Source organism: Toxorhynchites rutilus, chromosome 3 (genome assembly GCF_029784135.1).
Source record: "Toxorhynchites rutilus septentrionalis strain SRP chromosome 3, ASM2978413v1, whole genome shotgun sequence".
NCBI classification, from domain to species: domain Eukaryota; kingdom Metazoa; phylum Arthropoda; class Insecta; order Diptera; family Culicidae; genus Toxorhynchites; species Toxorhynchites rutilus.
This window is the reverse complement of record NC_073746.1, coordinates 187,571,627-187,595,889: the sequence shown is the minus strand read 5'-3', so window position 1 is coordinate 187,595,889 and position 24,263 is coordinate 187,571,627. Positions and strand designations below refer to the sequence as shown.

The window sequence follows — 24,263 nt, the reverse complement described above, 5'->3', positions numbered from 1 at the left end:
CGATCATCAGTGAAGTAACGAATGAGTTGAAAGTTGTGTTTAGTTTGGGTTGGCAGGAATTTTTGTCGCGTCGTAGAACGCGAAGGAGTAGAGTGCTCCAAGCTGGAGCAGTCGGAGGTTTAGGATAATTTTCTCTAGTTCTGTTATCTGTTGATCGTGTTACGTCACCATGTTACTTAACCCTCACTTAGAATTAAATTTACAAAAAAATCAAACCAAATTCAAATGTTTCGTTCAATTTTTCTACTCTGATGAGCATCCTTTTGATATGTAAATGTACCACGAGTCAACCTCGATGCTATAGTATTTTCTCCCAATTGATTAATCACGAGTGAAATTTGATATTGTAGGGTTAAACAAGGTAATACAAATTAATAACTGTAAGTGTTTGGAAATTCGTCAATATTCAATGAACTCCAATGTGTCATGCTACTGGCCATTCACGAACAAATAACCGAAAACGAGTGGATGATTCTCATACTTGAGTAGAATGAAAGTATTCACCTTTGATGCAGTAAGGGAATAAACGAAGCGAGGAACGCCGCCTGTTTATTGCATATCCGAGCTGAACCTAATAACGGACAGCAAGTTTAATGATTGTATACAGCTTTGAATCGCACATGACATTTATTCTACCTATCGTGAACCGTTGCTGCACAGACGAGGACAGAGTGACGATTGATCCATAAAGAATTACAAACGTCATCATTCGGCGCAGGCTCAGAGCGAAGCTATGTACCAGTAGCATTCAGGAAACTTTGAAGCGGTGAGCGACGAGTAAGGGAAAAACTAAAAAAAAAGAAATATTTTGTTTCTCACTGGAACTTTGTTGCTAGTAACATTTGCGGTCTACGCTAATGCAAACGGTATCGTAAGTACGATAATGTTGTCGGTGGTTCTATTGCTTGACTTGATTTTGTTTGCGACATACGAACGCGAGTAAAATTGATTTTTTTCAGTTATTTCTAGTTATTTCAATCACGCTAATGGATCGGTATGGTAGCTAATGGTAATGGATGAAAGGCGAAGAAGTATAAAAACTTGCATCATCGAAAGCGATCATGACGTTTTGGTTCGTATGCTTTTGTATCATGAAGTGCTAATCTAAGCAGAGTTTTCGTTTATGTCATGAAAACTCGATTATTTTGAGTTTATCTATATGTAATGATAGATATAGTTTATAGCTGGTATTTCGTATATAGAATTACAGTGTAAACAAATATAAGATGATAGATTCCAAAAAAAAACTATCGGCGATGATTGAGACTTCTCCATAGCAAAAAAAAAAAAAACCGGGACGTGCGGAAACAGAAAACGGTGATACTGACTGGCCACCAAAATTTCCGGATCTAACTTATGTTATGTTAGGATGTTATGTTATGTGAAAACTCACATAACTCTAACTCCACTGGAATTTTATGGGAATTTTGAAAAGTAAATTTTATGCTAACAAAGCAAAGATCACGAAAAATCTCAAAGAAAAATTTAGATTCCTAACTCGCAAAATGATCAGCTTACGCGAAATACATAACTTTTTTAAATCTTTCAATAATCGTCAAATTTATCAAATAATTCCTTTATCGATATTGATATAACGTACATTTTTCGATGCATTTTTTTGTAAAAGACCCAAATTAGCGTAGGATTTAAGGGAATTTTGGTCGATTGAATTATATTTTGTAGTTTTTCAATGGTCCATTTTTTCTATACATGCATTATATTCTCTTTAATTTGCTCGCCAAAAAATAATGCATTCCTTCTATTTTTTTTTTTCACAGGATGTTATTCGTTAATTGGATTCCATGATGAACTCCGTATTTATTCTAAAGAGAATAAGTTGGATAATCGCTTTGCAAGCATAACAAAAATGAATGCCCCTGTGATGTTGATTAATCTGTTTAAAGATCACTTGGTATTAAGTGAAATAATATTTCGATGTACACGGAAGTTTGTAATTCACTTTCTGTTTCTTCGTAGGTTGTCTTCACTGCGGATGGACACGTCACTATATTCTCATTGATAGAAGACACTAACGGTCAAGTAGAGTTGGAAAAAATGCACATTTATGATATAAAAAATGTGTGTATCCATCCAGCGTGTGTCATTTCGGTATTGATGACAAATTTAGGCAACGAGATTGGCACTAAAAATAATTACGATAATAGTCTCTCGGAAACGTTGATATTGAATGTCTCGGGACGTGTGCTGATGGTGCAGACAGATTATATAGGTAATGCTGCGTCACAGCTAGCTTCGACTTGTTTAGCTTCTTCGGTGGAGTGCATTTGGGTGTCGGATTCGACGAAAACTCACATTAAGGAATCACTTTGGTTGTATTGTGGAGGTCACGGCATGCGCGTCTGGTTGCCAGTGTTCCCGAGGAGTAATGAAACCGGAACACGTAGCCACAGACATACTTTCATGAGCAAAAGAATTATGTTATCATTTACCTTGAAAATATATCCACTGGTCATTTTATTTGAGGACGCTATGATCCTTGGCGCTGAAAACGATACGATTCTCTACACAAGCGATCCAGCAATATATTTTTCATTGCCATATTGTGCATTGAAACGAACGGTAACAAAGTAATTGTATTCATCATCCATGTTACTAATAATTATCATTTCAGAGTCAAGTTTATCTACACCAAATTTTGCGCCAGCTGATTCGAAGAAATCTTGGTTACAATGCATGGGAAATTGCACGTTGTTGTACAAACCTTCCATATTTTCCACATTCGTTGGAACTTCTGTTGCACGAGGTACTTGAAGAGGAAGCCACAAGTAAGGAACCCATTCCAGATGCTCTGTTACCTAGTGTATTAGAGTTCATTCAAGAGTTTCCTGTTTATCTCGAAACTGTGGTCCAGTGCGCTCGTAAAACCGAGATCGCATTATGGCCTTATCTATTCTCAAGTGCAGGAAAACCGAAAGAGCTCTTCCAACAATGTATGGCTGCAAAACAACTTCAAACCGCGGCAAGTTATTTGATTATCTTGCAAAATTTAGAGCCCTCGGCAGTTAGCCGAGAATATGCTACACTGTTGTTGGATACTGCTCTGGAGCAAAAAAATTGGTCCCTAGCGAAGGATTTAGTTCGCTTCCTTCGGGCGATTGATCCGAACGATGTGGAATCTCCTCGTTCATCGTATGTATTCGGTAATAAGTTTGGTATGAATGCAACTGGCCCACCAGTGGCACCCAATGCCGAAGACTTGAGTCTTATTTTGGGTAACAGTATGACACGCGGACGAAGCTTTTCCACAACGGTAAATCCAAAATCCAACGAAACGACCAACAATGCCACTATAGTGAATAAGGAGAAAAATATTATGTTCAACAGTTCCAGCAGCAGCAGTATTGATACAACGTTAGTACAAAGACGGAAGAAAAGTGTGCCAACTACACCTAAACAAAAGTAATTGAAAGTGAAGAAGGATTTCGCGCCAACTTGTCTAGGGGATTGGCATGACCCTCTTAGAACTTAATGAAACTTTCTGGGCGTGAAGACCTTACCCAATTAAGCCACTTAGCATACTTAGTTTTCCGAAAATTTATCTAGACTAACGTATGGAAAGGGCCAAATATGTTTGACCATTTTTTTATAAATTTTTTTTACTCGAAAATGGTAATGAAAATGGAAGTCTCAGATTTTGATGGGATGGTAGATAAATAGATACGTTTATTGCATCCTAAAACATCCACATGTCAAATTTGGTTTTATTTGCTTGATTAATTCTCGAGTAATGCAGAAATGTGTGTTTCATTTGTATGCAGCCCCCTCTTAGTGGGGGAAGGGGGTGGAGTGTCTAACCACCATAGAATCATTTACTGCACCCTTAAACCTTCATATGCTTAATTTGGTTTCATTTGCTTGGTTAATTCGCGAGTAATTCAAAAATTTGAGTTTCATTTGTATGGCAGCCCCCCCTTAGAGAGGGGGTGGAGTGTCTAACCACCATAGAATTATTTATTACACCCTAAAACCTTCATATGCCTAATTTGGTTTAATTTGCTTGATTAATTCTCGAGCAATGCAAAAATTTTTGTTTCATTTGTATAGCAGCCTCCCCTAAGAGAGGCGGGACGGGTATCTAGCCACCACAGAATCATTTATTGCCCCCTAAAACCTCTACACGGAAAATTTCGTTTCATTTGCTTGATTAATTCTCGAGAAATTTAGAAATTTTTTTTTCTTTTGTACGGCAGCCCCCCTTAGAGAGGGGGGAGCAAACTGTCACGAAAACCTTCCCCGGCCCCAAAAACCCCTATATACCACGTTTGATGTCGATCGGTTCAGTAGTTTCCGAGTCTATAAGATTCAGACAGACAGACATCACTCCATTGATATATATAAATAGATTCTGAAGATTTTGGGATCATCTACTGAATTTGAAAACATTTAACACAAAAATGTCATTGCTTTATTCCTGTAGATGAAAATAAAATCTCATCTACAGGAATAAAGCAATGACATTTTTGTGTTCCCGAACAACAATATTTTGCTCACCTTAGGCGAATATGGTACTACCCAACGATTCCCAGTCCTTCAACGTCTGCGTTATTGAAATTTGTCAATGGTTGTCCGTTTCTTTGTTTTTATATTGGATATCCACCTACCCTTGTGATCGTGCTTTCTATGTGTTAGTCTAGATAAATTTTCGGAAAACTAAGTACAGTAATCGCTCACTAACTGGTCCTGGTTTAACCGGTCTGCTTTTTAACAGGGCGAACGTTAACTGGTCCTTGGACCAGTTAAAAAGCCGAATTTCGTAAACAATTGACGCCATTTTCAAATGGAAGATTTGCTGTGAGGGGCTTCGAATGTAATTTGGAATGTTATGAAAATTGACATTATTTTCGCATGACAAAAACATTGATTAAATTACAGTAAAATCATTTCTTCAAATTATATTTCATACCTGTTGTCGCACTCAATGCGAATCTTCCATTGAAATCCTTTTGTTTATCCAATTTCATGATTAACGCGAATCAAACAATCCATTGAAGTTCCCCTCGATTTTATTTGACGTTTTACACGCCGGACCAGTTAAAACGCGAATGTCGATAACTGGTCTTCCCTTTTCGCCCAGTTACCGAATGTTTACTGTATGCTAAGTGGCTTAACACGTTCGTCGCCCAAAGTGACTTTTCTGAGTTTCTAGCGGAGTACAAACCATCCCCGCTATACATTAATAAAAAGTATAGTATAAATATAATAATGATATGGTTATAATTTTATTATTTTTCTACATGTCCTATAGCTACACTTAGGTGCCTATTCTATCAAATTCCCTTTAAAAATCCTATTTAATTTGAACGAGGAAAGTGTCACCCATATCTGGGTGACGGGCTACGAAAGGGTTAATTAGGTAAGGTCTTCACGTCCAGAAAGTTTCATTAAGTTCTGAGAGGGTCATGTCAACATCTGGTCGAGTTTGCGCGAAATCCGTCTAAAGTAGAAGTTCAACTCAACTGATAAATTTATTGTTGTTCTATTACAGAGACTCATCTATTAACGAGGAATTCTTCATCGACGTGATATTGCAACGACACGCGAGACGTTTCCTGCAGTTGAAAAAACTCGAGGAACTAGGACGAATGAGCGCTATATTGGACTTCCATTTGGTCAGCTTTCTAACCCGTGAGAAGGATCGTTCTGCAAGAATTGAAGATTTTGTAATGGCGCTTAAGGCACTGCATCATGAGTTAGACTGGCCAAAACCATGTCTTGATTTGAGTTTAAACAGAAACGGTATTAGTATGAATCAACCAGAATCTCCTGCATCGAATATTTCCAGTAAATCGACTTTCGATGTGGCTCAACGAACGGAAGACTCCGGATACAACAGTTTATCCATAAATAGGGTTCAGCAGGGTATCATGGTTGGGGATGGAGAAAATGAAAAACCGGCGGTGGATCCAATTCTTGTTTCGACTATAGCAAAATTGGAAGCATCAACAAAAGACGATAAAACCCACTCTTATGTTGATACCAAAGAAGCTAATCTGTCCCCTATGAACGATACCATTAGTGTTCGATCGGAACATTTAGTAGCCAATTGGTCAGATGATGGATGCAACTCATTGAATCAGGAGATAGAGGAGAGTTTCAATAAAGCGATGCGAAATATGTCGAAGAACAATAATGGTGCCAAAAGAGGACAACATAAGTTAGAGATAAAAATGCGTTATTTGTTACAAATTTTCACTGAAGCTAATTGTTATGAGTTTTCACTGTTACTATCTGTCCTTTTACTTGATGTTGCGTCTGTTTGTAGGATAACTAATGCCGCGATAAGATCCAAATCTCTAGTTGTCTGTCGTCAATTACGAAACGGGCTTAAAGACATGACGAGGTGGAGTTTCAAAGAATGTTTAGGATATCGACCATTTATGATTGCGTTGCAGCCTCAGTTATCTGTGCTGGACAAATTCGTAATTCAACAAGAAGCAATTCCATCCTTGACAACGTCAACAAATAGTAATGTGCAATACAAAAATCTCACGAATGTCAATCCTTCAGACATGATTATGATACCGGAAATTGGATCAACATCTGGTCACTCTGGTAACCCTGAAATGGTTGCTCGTAGTCGTAAATCAAACCTACTGGTTGACGCAGACGGAAGAACTCGCCATTTGTTAGAGAAGAAAAGCAATACTGTGCTTGAAATCAGTTACAGCCCATGCGATAGGTTAGTTAATAACACAGCCGGTGGGAGCAGTACTAGTCCTGGCTCTGCTGGTGTGACTAATTCTAAACATCCGGGAGGATTTGTGAGATCTGTTTCTGACTTAGAGGTAAAACATATAAGAAAAATGGCGGCTGGCACTAGCACGATTACATCGACGCCAATAGATGAAGAATCAGAACGTAGTATGGGGTGCATAATAATGTAATTAACATGAACTAATTTTTAGACAATATTTAGTTTCAATTATATTTATTCGAAAATTTTAACATAGTAGAACATGAGAATAGATAGTTGGCTACATTTCAACCTACAAACTCTACTCAATTGTGATTATTAAAATAAACTATTCGATCGATTCCCAAATCGTTGTTGTTTTTTAAGTGAGGAGGTTTTTGAAGAAGCCCAATTAGAGCAGCTGCTCAAGACTTGTTTCAAAATCAAGAAGAAATCACATGATTATTGGGAGTGACTCAATACGGCATTTCGAAGTCTAATTCATCTAAGACAATTTATAATCTTTGTATACTCTACAAATTTCTTCTTGTGTGTTCCATTGCTGATAAACATACAGATGAAAGCGTTGTCCCATCCATACTATAGTGATGGGTATGGGGACAGGGAAAAGAACCGAAACGTAAGACTAATGCAAGAGCGGACACGCTAACGACCATTCGGGCGATGAAAGAAACATTGAATCTGAACATTTCCTGACCTGAAGAACTACTTCGCCAAAAAGCGACCGATGATCAGCAACACCAGCAAAAAAACGACTTTTGCGAGAGACCATGTCAACATGCCGCTGGAGTTCTGGAAGCGCGTTATTTGGTCGGACAAGTTCAAGTTAAATCTGTTTGATAAGAAAACGGCGACTCCGAGTCTGGCGGATAGAACAGAACTCAACAGACTGCTTTCAACGACTTCATTTCCAGTCCCGTAGGGAATTATTCTGTAGTACCTCAGGGAAGTGTATTAACGGGTGTTAAATAAAAAATGAGAATTTTTTCAATCACATATAAACATTTTTTTATTTTTTTTTCATCGATTTCAGTATTTTTTATTAATAACATAATGTATTTTCTTCAAAAAAAAGTCAGTGAATGTTTGAGTAAGGGCCGTGGTCTGCTGTTCGACGCAACTTTGTCGCGATGCTCTCACAAGAACGTTGTACGGCACTTACGTCCATTTTCCGGATACAATTCCGGATTCTTGTAGTCAGTTGCTTCGTGTCCTTGGCCCTCCAATTGTTTTTACACACTAGGGTACTGAGTGAGCCAAAGAAATCCTCTTTTGGGCGGCACTGGGGCAAGTTTGTTGGGTTACGATCTTTTGGCACGAACGGTATCTTTTTCTCCTCAAGATACGCCAGCGTCTTCTTGGCGTAATGGGAAGACGCCTTGTTCGGCCAGAAGACGTACTTCCCATCCGCGTGATGCTCGTTCAGGAACGGCAGCAGGATTTTATCGAGGCACTCTTCTCGATAGATTTGTTGGTTGATTGCCAGACCGCTCGGCTGAAACCAAGGCTTTGAAATGCCCCGGTCGGAAATGGCGATGTACAACATAACCTTTTCTTCAAACTTGTGCTGGAACTTGTATTTCACTTCAGGCGGTGTGGATGACTTGTCCCTGGAGTAGTAATTAACATTTCCTGGAATATGCATTTTTGACAGCGGAAAATAGCTTTCGTCGTCCAGAACGAAAGACGTCCCGCGGTATTTTTTGGTCATCCACCGACACTGTAATTTAACCGTCTCTATATGCTCCTCCGTGTACTCCGGCGACCTCGTCTTCTTCCTGCAGACGATTCCTTCCATCTTGAGGGTCCGATGGATCAATACGTGGGAGCAGCCATATTTCCGACCGGCGTCACGCAGGCTGGTTGCGTCCTTGTTGTCAAACAGCTTCTTCACGATATCTTCCTCTGCTTCGTCATTATCGTCACCGGACGACCACTTCCGACCTTCCGCTCTTCGTTCAGGGAACCCAGGATACGATCTACCGTACTGACAGATACATTTTCTTTATTAAAATGTGCCACCGTGAACTTTTTTTCTTGCTGGAAATGCGTTTCGTAGAACCGTACAATGCGTTCGCGGAGCACGTGCTGTTTCGACGCCATCTTTGCTTTGACTAAATTCAAACTAGCAAAACCAAACACCCCTACTTTTTCAAGGGAGCCTAAAGAGCAATTTTCTTGGAGAAAGAAATTTTTACGTTTTTTATTTGAGTTACTGAAAAGTATTGAAAAAATTCTCATTTTTTATTTAACACCCGTTAGGGCCCCTTTCATTTATTATGTACATCAATGACATGCGACGGGTTTTACGATATTGCGATATTAATCTTTTGTCGATGATATTGTGTTATTCATTGCAGCTAAGAATGAGGTCGTTTTACACTTAAATGGAGATTTGCGTTTTTTGATTAGATGGTTGAAGTATAAGCAATTGAAACTGAGCATAAACAGAACAAAATGTATGGTAATACCGCGAAATCGAATAAATGAAAACGTATCTATTGTGATTGATTATGAGACCATTGAACGCGTTCGGGAGATTAAATATCTTGGCGTGATTATTGATGACAAAATTAAGTTCAATACTCACATTGACAATGTCATCAAAAAAATTGCCAAACAGTATGGAATCCTGTGTCGACTGAGAAACGATTTAACTACTTGCAGTAAAATACAACTATACACATCAACCATCTCTCCTCATCTAGACTTTTGCTCTTCTATTTTGTTTTTGGCCAATGAAACACAAATATCGAGATTACAGTGCTTACAGAATAAAATAATGCGATTGATTTTACAATGCAACAGGTTCACTTCCTTATATTTGATGCTGGACGCTCTGCAATGCTTATCTGTGAAGCAAAGATTTGTGTATTTAACTATGCTGCCCATGTTTGCATAGGAGACGTAATCACCAACACCATTAGTGTTGGGAAAACGTATTATTGTAGTTTTTGGCCTACAAGCATAACCATGCAAATTTTCAATTAAATGATCTGTCCAGTTGGGAGTTGGCAGCGCATGTGGAGTGGAGATGAGTTCGGTCGTTGGTTACAAACGATTATCCCTAAGGTCTCGACGAGTGCATGGTTCAAGGGATTGAATGTAGGTCGTGATTTCATTCGCGTGATATCTCGGCTTATGTCCAATCACTACAACCTAAACGCGCATCTCTATCGCATTGGGCTCGCAGCAAACAATCTTTGTGATTGTGGCGATGGCTACCACGACATCGAGCATGTTGTCTGGTCGTGTATCCGGTTCCATACTGCTCGCTCTCAGCTCTCTAGAGCACTGAGAGCACAAGGCAGACAATCGGAGATCCCGGTCCGGGATATCTTAGGTAGCCGTGATCCTGATCTTCTGCTTCATCTATACCTGTTCCTCAGGAACGCCGATGTCAACGTTTAATGATGTTTCCTTCGTTGTGTCCCCGTTTTATATCCCTCCTATTCGATCGATAAACTTTTACTTAGTCGCGGCAATACATACACACACTCTTTACAGATACACGGGCCAAAGGTTGTGCAGTCCACTGATCATTCAACAAGAGCCAAAGGTTGTACCGCTCATGACAACTCTACATGAACTGATGATTGCGCCGGTTAGTGACCATTCTATCCTGGATTCCTCGAGTCGAGAAGGACGCACCACGCTAGATATGAGGTACAGACTAGGGGGGCGTTGCTGATTAAGGGTCAGCTGCATCCCAATAGGAAGTATCCCGTGTCGGGCACACGTACAGAGCATTGGAGACAGCAACATCCGAATTACGAAAACACTTGTAATACTAACCTCGAGCCAACCGCGAGTAATCGGTTACATATTACTAACATAGATAATAAGAAAAATTGTCAAAGTATTGAACTCCCGGCCCCGTGAGGCTAACGCCATATGAGCCTTGATAAAAATATATATTTTGGAAAAAAAAATCTGTCCAGTTGAAGGATATTATCGGCAAAAAGAGAGCCTAGGAGATTTTTCCGATTAAAACATATTTTTGACGTAGAACTACGTCTTTCATTAAGGGTGCCAAATCAGAAAACAGGTCACGTTTTTATGAAATAAGTTAACGTTAATAACTATTTTTTGCCGTGAACGGATTCTGGCGATTTACATACCAAACGAATAGGAAATTCCATAAGATTTGTTTGATGTGCTATACACTACAATCCCATAGTCTGTATATGGTTTAAATTGATGAAAATTGGAAGCATTCACATTTCCTCATACATTTGTTCTGTCCATTTGTATGCTTTCCCGAACAGAGCTGTCAATAACGAGCAACTTATCGGCGAGCAACGAAGGGGAAATCGTAGAGCGGCTCGCACACCGAAGCAACAAACAACTAACAAGCTGCAATACGCAATTTTCAACAGGCAACATATTTTGTTGTTCTTCGCATACCAGAGCAATAATAACGCCTGACATTATGCAAGCAATCTACTTAATGTACGAAAGTTAAATTATGGGCGATAAGTTGCTCTTCAACCGACACATCGTGTTGCTAGCGATATGTGTTGCTCTTTAAAGACGATAGCGATATCGTATTGCGTCGGTGTGCGAGATCACCAAAAATCAAATGGAAAAATCCATTGGCGATAATATCGCTTATTGCATGTTGATAGTTGCTAGTTGTTTATTGCTCCGGCGTGCGAGCCGCCTAAAGGCCGATTTAGAGTACCCGTGAACGTGAACTTGAACAGGTGGTGGAATAGGACAATCATTTCACGGTGAACTACATTGCGAACAAACAACTCAAAAAATAGTGGTGAATAGAATGATTTTGTTCACGTTCACGTTCATATTAAAAGTTCGATAGTGAACGTGAAGTAAATAAACATCGATCTTCTTCTTCTTCTTCAATGGCACTAACGTTCCTAGAGGAACTTCGCCGTCTCAACGTAGTATTACTTGCGTCATTTTTTATTAGTACTTAGTTGAGATTTCTATGCCAAATAACACGCCTTGAATGCATTCTGGGTGGCAAGCTCTAGAATACGCGTGATCACAGTGCAAAGTCGGAGGAAATTTCTTTGACGAAAAATTCCCCCTACCAGAACGGGAATCGAACCCGAACACCCGGCATGTTAATTATGACGCTAACCACTCGGCCATCGGATAAAAAATACAGTTGTTCACGAATTAACCCAAACAACGAAGTTTTTTAACCCGCGCAGAGATCCGATTGATTGAAATTGCATCCATATCAAAATTTTCATTGAAAACTTGAGAATTGCTAAACATATCCTTTTACAGTTCACGGTGAAATAATTTTCAGAATGCCTTGGGACATTCGAACGTGAACATGAACGTGGAAATATTTTGACGTCTATATTCACCACTGTTTTCACGTTCACGTTCACCGAAGTCGGTGAACTATGGTGAGTTCATCAACATCTCGATTCCACGGTGGAAATTCAGAACTGTTGTGAAATATTGAATTAATTCATTTTTATCAATATGAATTGTGTTTAAACATGTTTTCCAACAAAATTTTTCTTTCTATCGTTTCAAGATGTTTTCCTCGCGTTTTATATAATATATGGACTGATGAATTATTAACAAAAAAGTGTTTGTCCGCGTTCACGTTCACGGGAACTCTAAACCTACCTTAAGGTTTCGGATTCTGAATTTCCACCGGGGAATCGAGATGTTGGTGAACTCACCATAGTTCACCGACTTTGGTGAACGTGAATGTCTGTCTGATGCTCCGTTCCAAAGTTACAAGCCAATTAAGGCTTAAGAAGCGCGGATCCAAAATTTAAAACGCGTTTTTCACGAAACTATGTTAGGTAGGTAGGTCAAGGTCAAGGTCAAGTAACTATGTTAGGTAGGTAGGTAGGATTTTTGAGGTCAAAAGCGCAATTTTCATAAAAATGCCGCCATTACGTCTAAAATCAACATTTTGAAGAAATCCTACGTACGATGACAGGAAATATATCCAGGATTACATAAAAAAATTGGTTGAAATCGGTCAACTAGAAAATTATCGACATTATCGAGCCCGCCAATACAATTCGTGATGTCACCCATAACAAGGAGTCGGGTAGGTTTCGAATCGACCTGTTGGCGACAATTTCAAGAGTTGTTTGAAGTTATTGCGAATCTATGAAAGAATTTTAGACAGGATATTATCATGAATTTCCGTTTTTAGTGGTTTTAAAATACTCCCTCGTAAGCAGCATTGACTGGTTGAATGGAGGTAGTGAAATACATTTTGATTTGTGATGCTTGGGGGCTGTCCAAATATCACGTGGACAAATTTAGGGGGGATACTGGTTACGAAAATCTCCACGTTTGTCCACTGTGATGGAGGAGGGGGTATAGATAATGTCCGCGTGGACACTTTAAATACATAATTTGAATAAAATCACATCTGTATTTAACAATAAATTAAATTATTCTGCATTTCTGAGAAATTGATCAAGGTTGAGCTGTCTGATAGTGCTTCCTGGTCGAAAATCCATACTTTTTCATATCGTTGAACTTCTTTGCAAAAATGTGTATTTTCATAATAACGAGCATCAACTGAGAGCCATCGATTTAATTTAATTAGTTTAACTCCCAAACTCCCAAGGTTTCGCGAAAATGGAATGCTAGCATCAAATTCTTTTATGGATACACGAACTGTATGTCTCGAGAAGTGTTTTTTGCAGCGATTCTCTTCTTCGTTCTGGAATACGCTTCTATTGGATTGCCCAGAAAGTTCATGCCGTCACTAATGATAATCGCTGAGACACTGATCAAGAATAATCCGCAGTATACAACACATGAATTAGTAGCTTCATTACAAATACAGTAGAACCCCGATTATTCGCGAATTATTTTGGCAAGGTCACCGCGAATAACAGAAATCGTGGATAACGCGTTAGTGGACTAAAAATGAGGCGCAAACCAGAAATAAATATATTTCAAAATGAAAACTACGTTTTATGAATACAGAAATCATTAGGCTATCCATCCGTAAGGTCGTGCATACCAGTGGTCAGATAATCTAAAAAACACGACAAAAGAGTAAGTGCCTACCTCTCACTGACAAATCGGATCATCCGCTCGCGGATAGTCGGGGCTCTACTATATCTATGCTAATGAGACCTGGTGAAGCCTGGTTATGTAAAACGCTACAATGTATGGGTTCTCCACTGTTTTACCAAAAAAAAATTCTTTGAATCGTGTTTCCATTTGTAAGAAGTCAGTTGAATTGAAGTATATAATGTTGGGTATAATAACTATCTTCATTTATAAGACTGGCCATTTGAACTTTATTGTTGTGTCCAGGTGCGAAACGTCCAAAAAACTCAAATTCTAGTGTTTCATATATGATATCTCATATCTAGTGTTTCATAACCAGATGGAGAAACTCTCACTCCTCTACAAAATTAACGTCAATTTCACATGAATTACAATAAGTTTCTAATTAAGTAGGTCACCTTTAGATCTCAATCAGTTCAAATAACCCATTCGGGGTGGTTTCGACCAAGCTGCGCTATCTTGTAGTGTGTATCTCGCTCTTCGCAGAGGATACTGCTCGTTTAAGGCGGTATGAACACTCTGAACATCATAAGAAATATGTGATTTTTGCGATTTTTTCAACGAGGAAATAAATTACTATGATTAATCTGATATCACAGTTTTATTAGGCATATATTACTTAACAAACATGAAATATATTGGTGTCAATTGAACTGTCCCCTGAATAGCCGCAGCCGGTTTGTTGAACCCTTGTAGCCAAAACCATGTAAACTGGTGGGAGTTGTTTTTGTAATTCCGCGGCATCTGGAATCAATTAGATCGAAGAAAGGCTTCAAACCTCAAGGACCCCACACAATTATTGTTAGCAAACTTCTTCAAATTGTTCCACTTATGTAGGCGAACAGAACTTTACTGCGCAATACACGAAAAGTTTGTTCAATCAGCGGAAAAAACCTTAAAACCTCAGTTCACGGTGAAATAATTTTCAGAATGCCTTGGGACATTCGAACGTGAACATGAACGTGGAAATATTTTGACGTCTATATTCACCACTGTTTTCACGTTCACGTTCACCGAAGTCGGTGAACTATGGTGAGTTCATCAACATCTCGATTCCACGGTGGAAATTCGGAACTGTTGTGAAATATTGAATTAATTCATTTTTATCAATATGAATTGTGTTTAAACATGTTTTCCAACAAAATTTTTCTTTCTATCGTTTCAAGATGTTTTCCTCGCGTTTTATATAATATATGGACTGATGAATTATTAACAAAAAAGTGTTTGTCCGCGTTCACGTTCACGGGAACTCTAAACCTACCTTAAGGTTTCGGATTCTGAATTTCCACCGGGGAATCGAGATGTTGGTGAACTCACCATAGTTCACCGACTTTGGTGAACGTGAATGTCTGTCTGATGCTCCGTTCCAAAGTTACAAGCCAATTAAGGCTTAAGAAGCGCGGATCCAAAATTTAAAACGCGTTTTTCACGAAACTATGTTAGGTAGGTAGGTCAAGGTCAAGGTCAAGTAACTATGTTAGGTAGGTAGGTAGGATTTTTGAGGTCAAAAGCGCAATTTTCATAAAAATGCCGCCATTACGTCTAAAATCAACATTTTGAAGAAATCCTACGTACGATGACAGGAAATATATCCAGGATTACATAAAAAAATTGGTTGAAATCGGTCAACTAGAAAATTATCGACATTATCGAGCCCGCCAATACAATTCGTGATGTCACCCATAACAAGGAGTCGGGTAGGTTTCGAATCGACCTGTTGGCGACAATTTCAAGAGTTGTTTGAAGTTATTGCGAATCTATGAAAGAATTTTAGACAGGATATTATCATGAATTTCCGTTTTTAGTGGTTTTAAAATACTCCCTCGTAAGCAGCATTGACTGGTTGAATGGAGGTAGTGAAATACATTTTGATTTGTGATGCTTGGGGGCTGTCCAAATATCACGTGGACAAATTTAGGGGGGATACTGGTTACGAAAATCTCCACGTTTGTCCACTGTGATGGAGGAGGGGGTATAGATAATGTCCGCGTGGACACTTTAAATACATAATTTGAATAAAATCACATCTGTATTTAACAATAAATTAAATTATTCTGCATTTCTGAGAAATTGATCAAGGTTGAGCTGTCTGATAGTGCTTCCTGGTCGAAAATCCATACTTTTTCATATCGTTGAACTTCTTTGCAAAAATGTGTATTTTCATAATAACGAGCATCAACTGAGAGCCATCGATTTAATTTAATTAGTTTAACTCCCAAACTCCCAAGGTTTCGCGAAAATGGAATGCTAGCATCAAATTCTTTTATGGATACACGAACTGTATGTCTCGAGAAGTGTTTTTTGCAGCGATTCTCTTCTTCGTTCTGGAATACGCTTCTATTGGATTGCCCAGAAAGTTCATGCCGTCACTAATGATAATCGCTGAGACACTGATCAAGAATAATCCGCAGTATACAACACATGAATTAGTAGCTTCATTACAAATACAGTAGAACCCCGATTATTCGCGAATTATTTTGGCAAGGTCACCGCGAATAACAGAAATCGTGGATAACGCGTTAGTGGACTAAAAATGAGGCGCAAACCAGAAATAAATATATTTCAAAATGAAAACTACGTTTTATGAATACAGAAATCATTAGGCTATCCATCCGTAAGGTCGTGCATACCAGTGGTCAAATAATCTAAAAAACACGACAAAAGAGTAAGTGCCTACCTCTCACTGACAAATCGGATCATCCGCTCGCGGATAGTCGGGGTTCTACTATATCTATGCTAATGAGACCTGGTGAAGCCTGGTTATGTAAAACGCTACAATGTATGGGTTCTCCACTGTTTTACCAAAAAAAAATTCTTTGAATCGTGTTTCCATTTGTAAGAAGTCAGTTGAATTGAAGTATATAATGTTGGGTATAATAACTATCTTCATTTATAAGACTGGCCATTTGAACTTTATTGTTGTGTCCAGGTGCGAAACGTCCAAAAAACTCAAATTCTAGTGTTTCATATATGATATCTCATATCTAGTGTTTCATAACCAGATGGAGAAACTCTCACTCCTCTACAAAATTAACGTCAATTTCACATGAATTACAATAAGTTTCTAATTAAGTAGGTCACCTTTAGATCTCAATCAGTTCAAATAACCCATTCGGGGTGGTTTCGACCAAGCTGCGCTATCTTGTAGTGTGTATCTCGCTCTTCGCAGAGGATACTGCTCGTTTAAGGCGGTATGAACACTCTGAACATCATAAGAAATATGTGATTTTTGCGATTTTTTCAACGAGGAAATAAATTACTATGATTAATCTGATATCACAGTTTTATTAGGCATATATTACTTAACAAACATGAAATATATTGGTGTCAATTGAACTGTCCCCTGAATAGCCGCAGCCGGTTTGTTGAACCCTTGTAGCCAAAACCATGTAAACTGGTGGGAGTTGTTTTTGTAATTCCGCGGCATCTGGAATCAATTAGATCGAAGAAAGGCTTCAAACCTCAAGGACCCCACACAATTATTGTTAGCAAACTTCTTCAAATTGTTCCACTTATGTAGGCGAACAGAACTTTACTGCGCAATACACGAAAAGTTTGTTCAATCAGCGGAAAAAACCTTAAAACCTCAGTTCACGGTGAAATAATTTTCAGAATGCCTTGGGACATTCGAACGTGAACATGAACGTGGAAATATTTTGACGTCTATATTCACCACTGTTTTCACGTTCACGTTCACCGAAGTCGGTGAACTATGGTGAGTTCATCAACATCTCGATTCCACGGTGGAAATTCGGAACTGTTGTGAAATATTGAATTAATTCATTTTTATCAATATGAATTGTGTTTAAACATGTTTTCCAACAAAATTTTTCTTTCTATCGTTTCAAGATGTTTTCCTCGCGTTTTATATAATATATGGACTGATGAATTATTAACAAAAAAGTGTTTGTCCGCGTTCACGTTCACGGGAACTCTAAACCTACCTTAAGGTTTCGGATTCTGAATTTCCACCGGGGAATCGAGATGTTGGTGAACTCACCATAGTTCACCGACTTTGGTGAACGTGAATGTCTGTCTGATGCTCCGTTCCAAAGTTACAAGCCAATTAAGGCTTAAGAAGCGCGGATCCAAAATTTAAAACGCGTTTTTCACGAAACTATGTTAGGTAGGTAGGTCAAGGTCAAGGTCAAGTAACTATGTTAGGTAGGTAGGTAGGATTTTTGAGGTCAAAAGCGCAATTTTCATAAAAATGCCGCCATTACGTCTAAAATCAACATTTTGAAGAAATCCTACGTACGATGACAGGAAATATATCCAGGATTACATAAAAAAATTGGTTGAAATCGGTCAACTAGAAAATTATCGACATTATCGAGCCCGCCAATACAATTCGTGATGTCACCCATAACAAGGAGTCGGGTAGGTTTCGAATCGACCTGTTGGCGACAATTTCAAGAGTTGTTTGAAGTTATTGCGAATCTATGAAAGAATTTTAGACAGGATATTATCATGAATTTCCGTTTTTAGTGGTTTTAAAATACTCCCTCGTAAGCAGCATTGACTGGTTGAATGGAGGTAGTGAAATACATTTTGATTTGTGATGCTTGGGGGCTGTCCAAATATCACGTGGACAAATTTAGGGGGGATACTGGTTACGAAAATCTCCACGTTTGTCCACTGTGATGGAGGAGGGGGTATAGATAATGTCCGCGTGGACACTTTAAATACATAATTTGAATAAAATCACATCTGTATTTAACAATAAATTAAATTATTCTGCATTTCTGAGAAATTGATCAAGGTTGAGCTGTCTGATAGTGCTTCCTGGTCGAAAATCCATACTTTTTCATATCGTTGAACTTCTTTGCAAAAATGTGTATTTTCATAATAACGAGCATCAACTGAGAGCCATCGATTTAATTTAATTAGTTTAACTCCCAAACTCCCAAGGTTTCGCGAAAATGGAATGCTAGCATCAAATTCTTTTATGGATACACGAACTGTATGTCTCGAGAAGTGTTTTTTGCAGCGATTCTCTTCTTCGTTCTGGAATACGCTTCTATTGGATTGCCCAGAAAGTTCATGCCGTCACTAATGATAATCGCTGAGACACTGATCAAGAATAATCCGCAGTATACAACACATGAATTAGTAGCTTCATTACAAATACAGTAGAACCCCGATTATTCGCGAATTATTTTGGCAAGGTCACCGCGAATAACAGAAATCGTGGATAACGCGTTAGTGGACTAAAAATGAGGCGCAAACCAGAAATAAATATATTTCAAAATGAAAACTACGTTTTATGAATACAGAAATCATTAGGCTATCCATCCGTAAGGTCGTGCATACCAGTGGTCAGATAATCTAAAAAACACGACAAAAGAGTAAGTGCCTACCTCTCACTGACAAATCGGATCATCCGCTCGCGGATAGTCGGGGTTCTACTATATCTATGCTAATGAGACCTGGTGAAGCCTGGTTATGTAAAACGCTACAATGTATGGGTTCTCCACTGTTTTACCAAAAAAAAATTCTTTGAATCGTGTTTCCATTTGTAAGAAGTCAGTTGAATTGAAGTATATAATGTTGGGTATAATAACTATCTTCATTTATAAGACTGGCCATTTGAACTTTATTGTTGTGTCCAGGTGCGAAACGTCCAAAAAACTCAAATTCTAGTGTTTCATATCCGATGGATATGATATCTCATATCTAGTGTTTCATAACCAGATGGAGAAACTCTCACTCCTCTACAAAATTAACGTCAATTTCACATGAATTACAATAAGTTTCTAATAAAGTAGGTCACCTTTAGATCTCAATCAGTTCAAATAACCCATTCGGGGTGGTTTCGACCAAGCTGCGCTATCTTGTAGTGTGTATCTCGCTCTTCGCAGAGGATACTGCTCGTTTAAGGCGGTATGAACACTCTGAACATCATAAGAAATATGTGATTTTTGCGATTTTTTCAACGAGGAAATAAATTACTATGATTAATCTGATATCACAGTTTTATTAGGCATATATTACTTAACAAACATGAAATATATTGGTGTCAATTGAACTGTCCCCTGAATAGCCGCAGCCGGTTTGTTGAACCCTTGTAGCCAAAACCATGTAAACTGGTGGGAGTTGTTTTTGTAATTCCGCGGCATCTGGAATCAATTAGATCGAAGAAAGGCTTCAAACCTCAAGGACCCCACACAATTATTGTTAGCAAACTTCTTCAAATTGTTCCACTTATGTAGGCGAACAGAACTTTACTGCGCAATACACGAAAAGTTTGTTCAATCAGCGGAAAAAACCTTAAAACCTCGATCAAAAAACTTATATTTCCTCACAATCAAAGTGCTTGCTTTGTTCATGCTACCGTTTCCCTACACCTATTAAATTTTACCAAATTTTTTTACGTTAGATACATAGTGTTCAACAATAAAAGGAGATGACATTATAGAAAATACAAGTTGAGCCATCTTTTTCAAGATAAAGGGGTGGTCCAAATCACCCTAACTTGCCCTACTGTTCGCAACTAAACGAATCAAAATCAGTATTCACCAGAATACTCATGTTTCTTTTACAGCCCGGAAGAATTCTTAGAGTTTGGCTGCGATGTGCTTCTCCACCCGCCGTATTTCCCAGACATTGCATCTTCAGATTATCATTTGTTCAGACCAAGGGAAGAATAATTAAAGGACAAGAATTTCGACCCATCGTATATCAGAAAAGGCGCGTTGCACAGTCTTTTGACAAAAAAAAAAGAAGTTCTGCGATGATTGAATTTTATAGATATAATGGCATAAGATATTTGGCACTGACTAACGTCTATTAGTTTGAGCAATTTAGGTGTTGGTCAAATTAAAACTACATAACACCACACAACATTTTAATATCTTAAACAACTAACAATCGATATGGTTGTTCATATCGATTTTTTATACCACTGAGGTCTTGTTTCGCTTCAGCTTTTCTTCTTCGATTTCCGACTGAATTTCACTAACGAAGACCTTGATTTCATTCTTTCATTTTCTTCAAAACTTAAGCAGCTTTGTCAGCTCATGCTAAAAAATGCCCGATAACGTAATATACTGCGTTCCATTGCTATACAACCATTCCATTTTTCCGAACTTCCAGAGATTTGTAAGAAGTCAGTTGAATTGAAGTATATATTGTTGGGTATAATAACTATCTTCATTTATAAGATTGGCCATTTTTTTTTTATAATTCGTTTATTTTTACAGGCTCAGTTACTTAAGTTTAAAGGAGCCGAATTCTTAAATATAATTTTAAAACTATATATATAAACAATTTTCTTAGATCTATGGTTAGTAAGGTGGAAAACCGATTACTCGCGGTGTACTCGAGTTTAGGAGGGTGACATATTTTTAGGAGAAGGATGGGATATAAGGAAATTGTAACAATGTTGATGAACACTCATTTCTTAAATCTATTCGTATATCTATAGTGTATTTACATTTCAACTTATTCTACTATTTATAGCAACGAATTACGAATTACCCGCAAAGGAAGGAAAGGAGGGTATAAGGATGTAGGGACAATCACACACGAAGATCTATAGCTTTAAGGAAAACATTAATATGGGACATTGATCAAGGTCTAACCGAGCCAACACATCTCTCACCGGCACATTGGGCTGCCTTCCTCTAGCCCGAAGGGAGTTTTCTAAATTCGATCTGGCAACAAGATACAACTCACACGCCCAAACAACGTGTTCGATGTCGTGGTAACCTCGGCCACAAATGCAGAGATTGCTACCGGCCAGATTGAAACGAAAGAGTAACGCGTCTAACGAACAGTGATTGGACATGAGTCGGGAGAAGGTGCGAATAAAGTCCCGACTCAAGTCTAGACTTTTGAACCACGGTTTGAGGCTAACATTAGGGATAATCGAGTGAAACCACCGGCCCAATTCATCTTCATTCCACTTGAGTTGCCAGTTAGCGATGGTATTTTTGCGGACTAAAGAATAAAATTCATTGAAGGCGATTTGACGCCTTCAATTGCACCTACCTTTGCTAATGAGTCAGCCCTCTCATTACCCGGAATGGAGCAATGTGAAGGGACCCAGATAAAGGTAATGACATAACAGCGTCTGGATAAAGCATTCAAAATTTCTCGTATTCTCTCAAGGAAGTACGGCGAGTGCTTTTCCGGCCTCACTGAACGGATAGCTTCGACAGAGCTAAGACTATCCGTTACAATGTAATAGTGTTCAACAGGTCGTGAGGCGACGCTGTCCAGCGCCCAATGAATTGTTGCCAATTCAGCAATATACACTGAGCAAGGATTCTGAAGACTGTGTGAGGTGCTAAAAAATTCGTTGAACACTCCAAATCCTGTGGACTCGTTTATAGTGGACCCATCAGTAAAGTACATATTATCACAATTGATACCCCCATACTTTTCATCGAAGATCGTTGGAGCGATCCTCGATCGTTGGTAATCTGAATATCCATGGATATCTTGCTTCGTGGACAGATCAAAATGCACAGAGGAATTGATGTAGTCAAGGAAACAAACACGGTTGGGAATATACGAAGAAGGATCAACCTGCATGGAGATGAATTCATGATATGAACTCATGAATCCGGAGTGAAAATTTAGCTCGATCAGCTGCTCAAAATTTCCGATCACCAATGGGTTCATAACCTTACACCGGATGAGGAACCGAAGAGATAATAAATTGAAGCGATCTTTTAGTGGGAGTAGGCCTGCCAAAACCTCGAGACTCATGGTATGCGTTGAGGGCATACATCCCAACGCGATACGGAGACAAAGATACTGAATTCGCTCGAGTTTAATGAGGTGTGTTTTGGCAGCTGATTGAAAACAGAAACTGCCATACTCCATCACTGAGAGAATAGTTGTTCGATACAACATTATAAGATCTTCGGGATGGGCTCCCCACCAGGTGCCGGTAATTGTACGGAGAAAGTTTATTCTTTGTTGGCATTTTTTACTCAGATACCTAATATGGGCCCCCCAAGTACATTTGGAGTCGAACCAGACCCCAAGATACTTGAATGACATAGCATGAGTGATCGGTTTACCCAAAAGTTGAAGCTTTGGTTTTGCTGGTCTATGCTTCCTAGAAAAAACCATCATCTCTGTTTTCTCCGTGGAGAATTCGATCCCTAGCCCAATGGCCCAGGTTGAAAAATTGTTCAAAGTATCTTGTAAGGGTCCTTGCAGGTCGGATTCGTTTGATCCTACGACAGACACCACTCCATCATCTGCAAGTTGTCTTAGGCTGCAATTTTGTGTAAGGCAATTGTCGATGTCGCTTACATAGAGATTGTACAAAAGGGGGCTTAAACATGAGCCCTGGGGGAGGCCCATGTAAGAGACCCGACTTACTGCCGAATCTCCGTGAGAAAAGTTCAAATGTTTCTCACAAAGCAAGTTATATAACATATTATTCAATAGAGGCGGCAGACCCCGAGAGTGTAATTTGTCCGACAAAACCTCTATTGAAACAGAATCGAAAGCCCCCTTTATGTCCAAGAATATTGAAGCCATTTGTTTTTTTTCGGCGTAAGCCATTTGAATTTCTGAAGAAAGCAACGCAAGACAATCATTCGTCCCCTTGCCCCTGCGGAACCCATATTGTGTATCTGAGAGTAGGCCATTCGTTTGAACCCATCGATCAAGGCGAAACAAGATCATTTTCTCCAACAATTTCCGTATACAAGACAGCATTGCTATTGGGCGGTACGAATTGAAGTCGGACGCGGGTTTTCCGGGTTTTTGAATAGCTATAACTCGTACTTGTCTCCAATCATCTGGAACAATATTATTCTCCAGAAACCGATTGAATAAATTCAACAAGCGATGTTTCGCCACATCAGGGAGGTTTTTCAACAAGTTGAACTTAATTCTATCCGATCCCGGAGCAGAATTGTTACATGAAAGCAGAGCAAGAGAGAATTCTACCATCGAAAACTCGGAATCAAGATCGCACCTATCTTGTGGTATATCTCGAACAATTTTTTGCACAGGAGCGGAATCAGGACAAACCTTCCGTGCAAAATTAAAAATCCATCGATGTGAATATTCTTCGCTTTCATTCGTTGAAGAGCGATTTCTCATGTTTCGAGCCACTTTCCATAATTTTTTCATTGACGTTTCTCGTGACAAACCTCCCACGAAATTTCGCCAATTAGCACGTTTTTTCCCTTTGATCAAATTTTTGAACTGATTCTCAAGGGCTAAATACGTTTGAAAATTTTCAGGGGTTCCACGTTTTCGAAAAGCTTTAAATGCATTTGATTTATCCTGATAAAGGTTGGAACATTGGCTATCCCACCATGGATTGGGAGGCCTTTGACGAATAGTGGAACCTGGGATGGGTTTCGTTTGAGCGCGAACCGCGCTGTCATATATCAAACGAGAAAGGAAGTTATACTCCTCCAATGGAGGTAAACCATCTCTGGAATTGATGGCTAGAGTAATCGCGTCCGCATATTTTTTCCAGTCAATGTGTCTTGTGAGGTCATATGCCATGTTTATAGATTCAGAAGAATTCGACCCA

At 38.9% G+C, this 24,263-nt stretch overlaps 1 protein-coding gene across 4 annotated transcripts in view; it reads left to right on the top strand.

Moving 5' to 3' along the window:
• The window catches only part of LOC129775374 (guanine nucleotide exchange factor subunit Rich), a 70,947-nt gene extending 63,884 nt beyond the window's left edge, over positions 1-7,063 (top strand). For all 4 annotated transcript variants that reach the window (XM_055780058.1, XM_055780056.1, XM_055780057.1 and 1 more), the window contains 4 exons: positions 1,779-1,912; positions 1,978-2,580; positions 2,633-3,420; positions 5,507-7,063. In XM_055780058.1, coding sequence (XP_055636033.1) covers positions 1,779-1,912; positions 1,978-2,580; positions 2,633-3,420; positions 5,507-6,905 — 2,924 coding nt within the window. In that variant the 3' untranslated portion in view covers positions 6,906-7,063. The remainder of the gene's footprint in view (positions 1-1,778; positions 1,913-1,977; positions 2,581-2,632; positions 3,421-5,506) is intronic.
• The last annotated feature ends 17,200 nt before the right edge of the window (positions 7,064-24,263 follow it).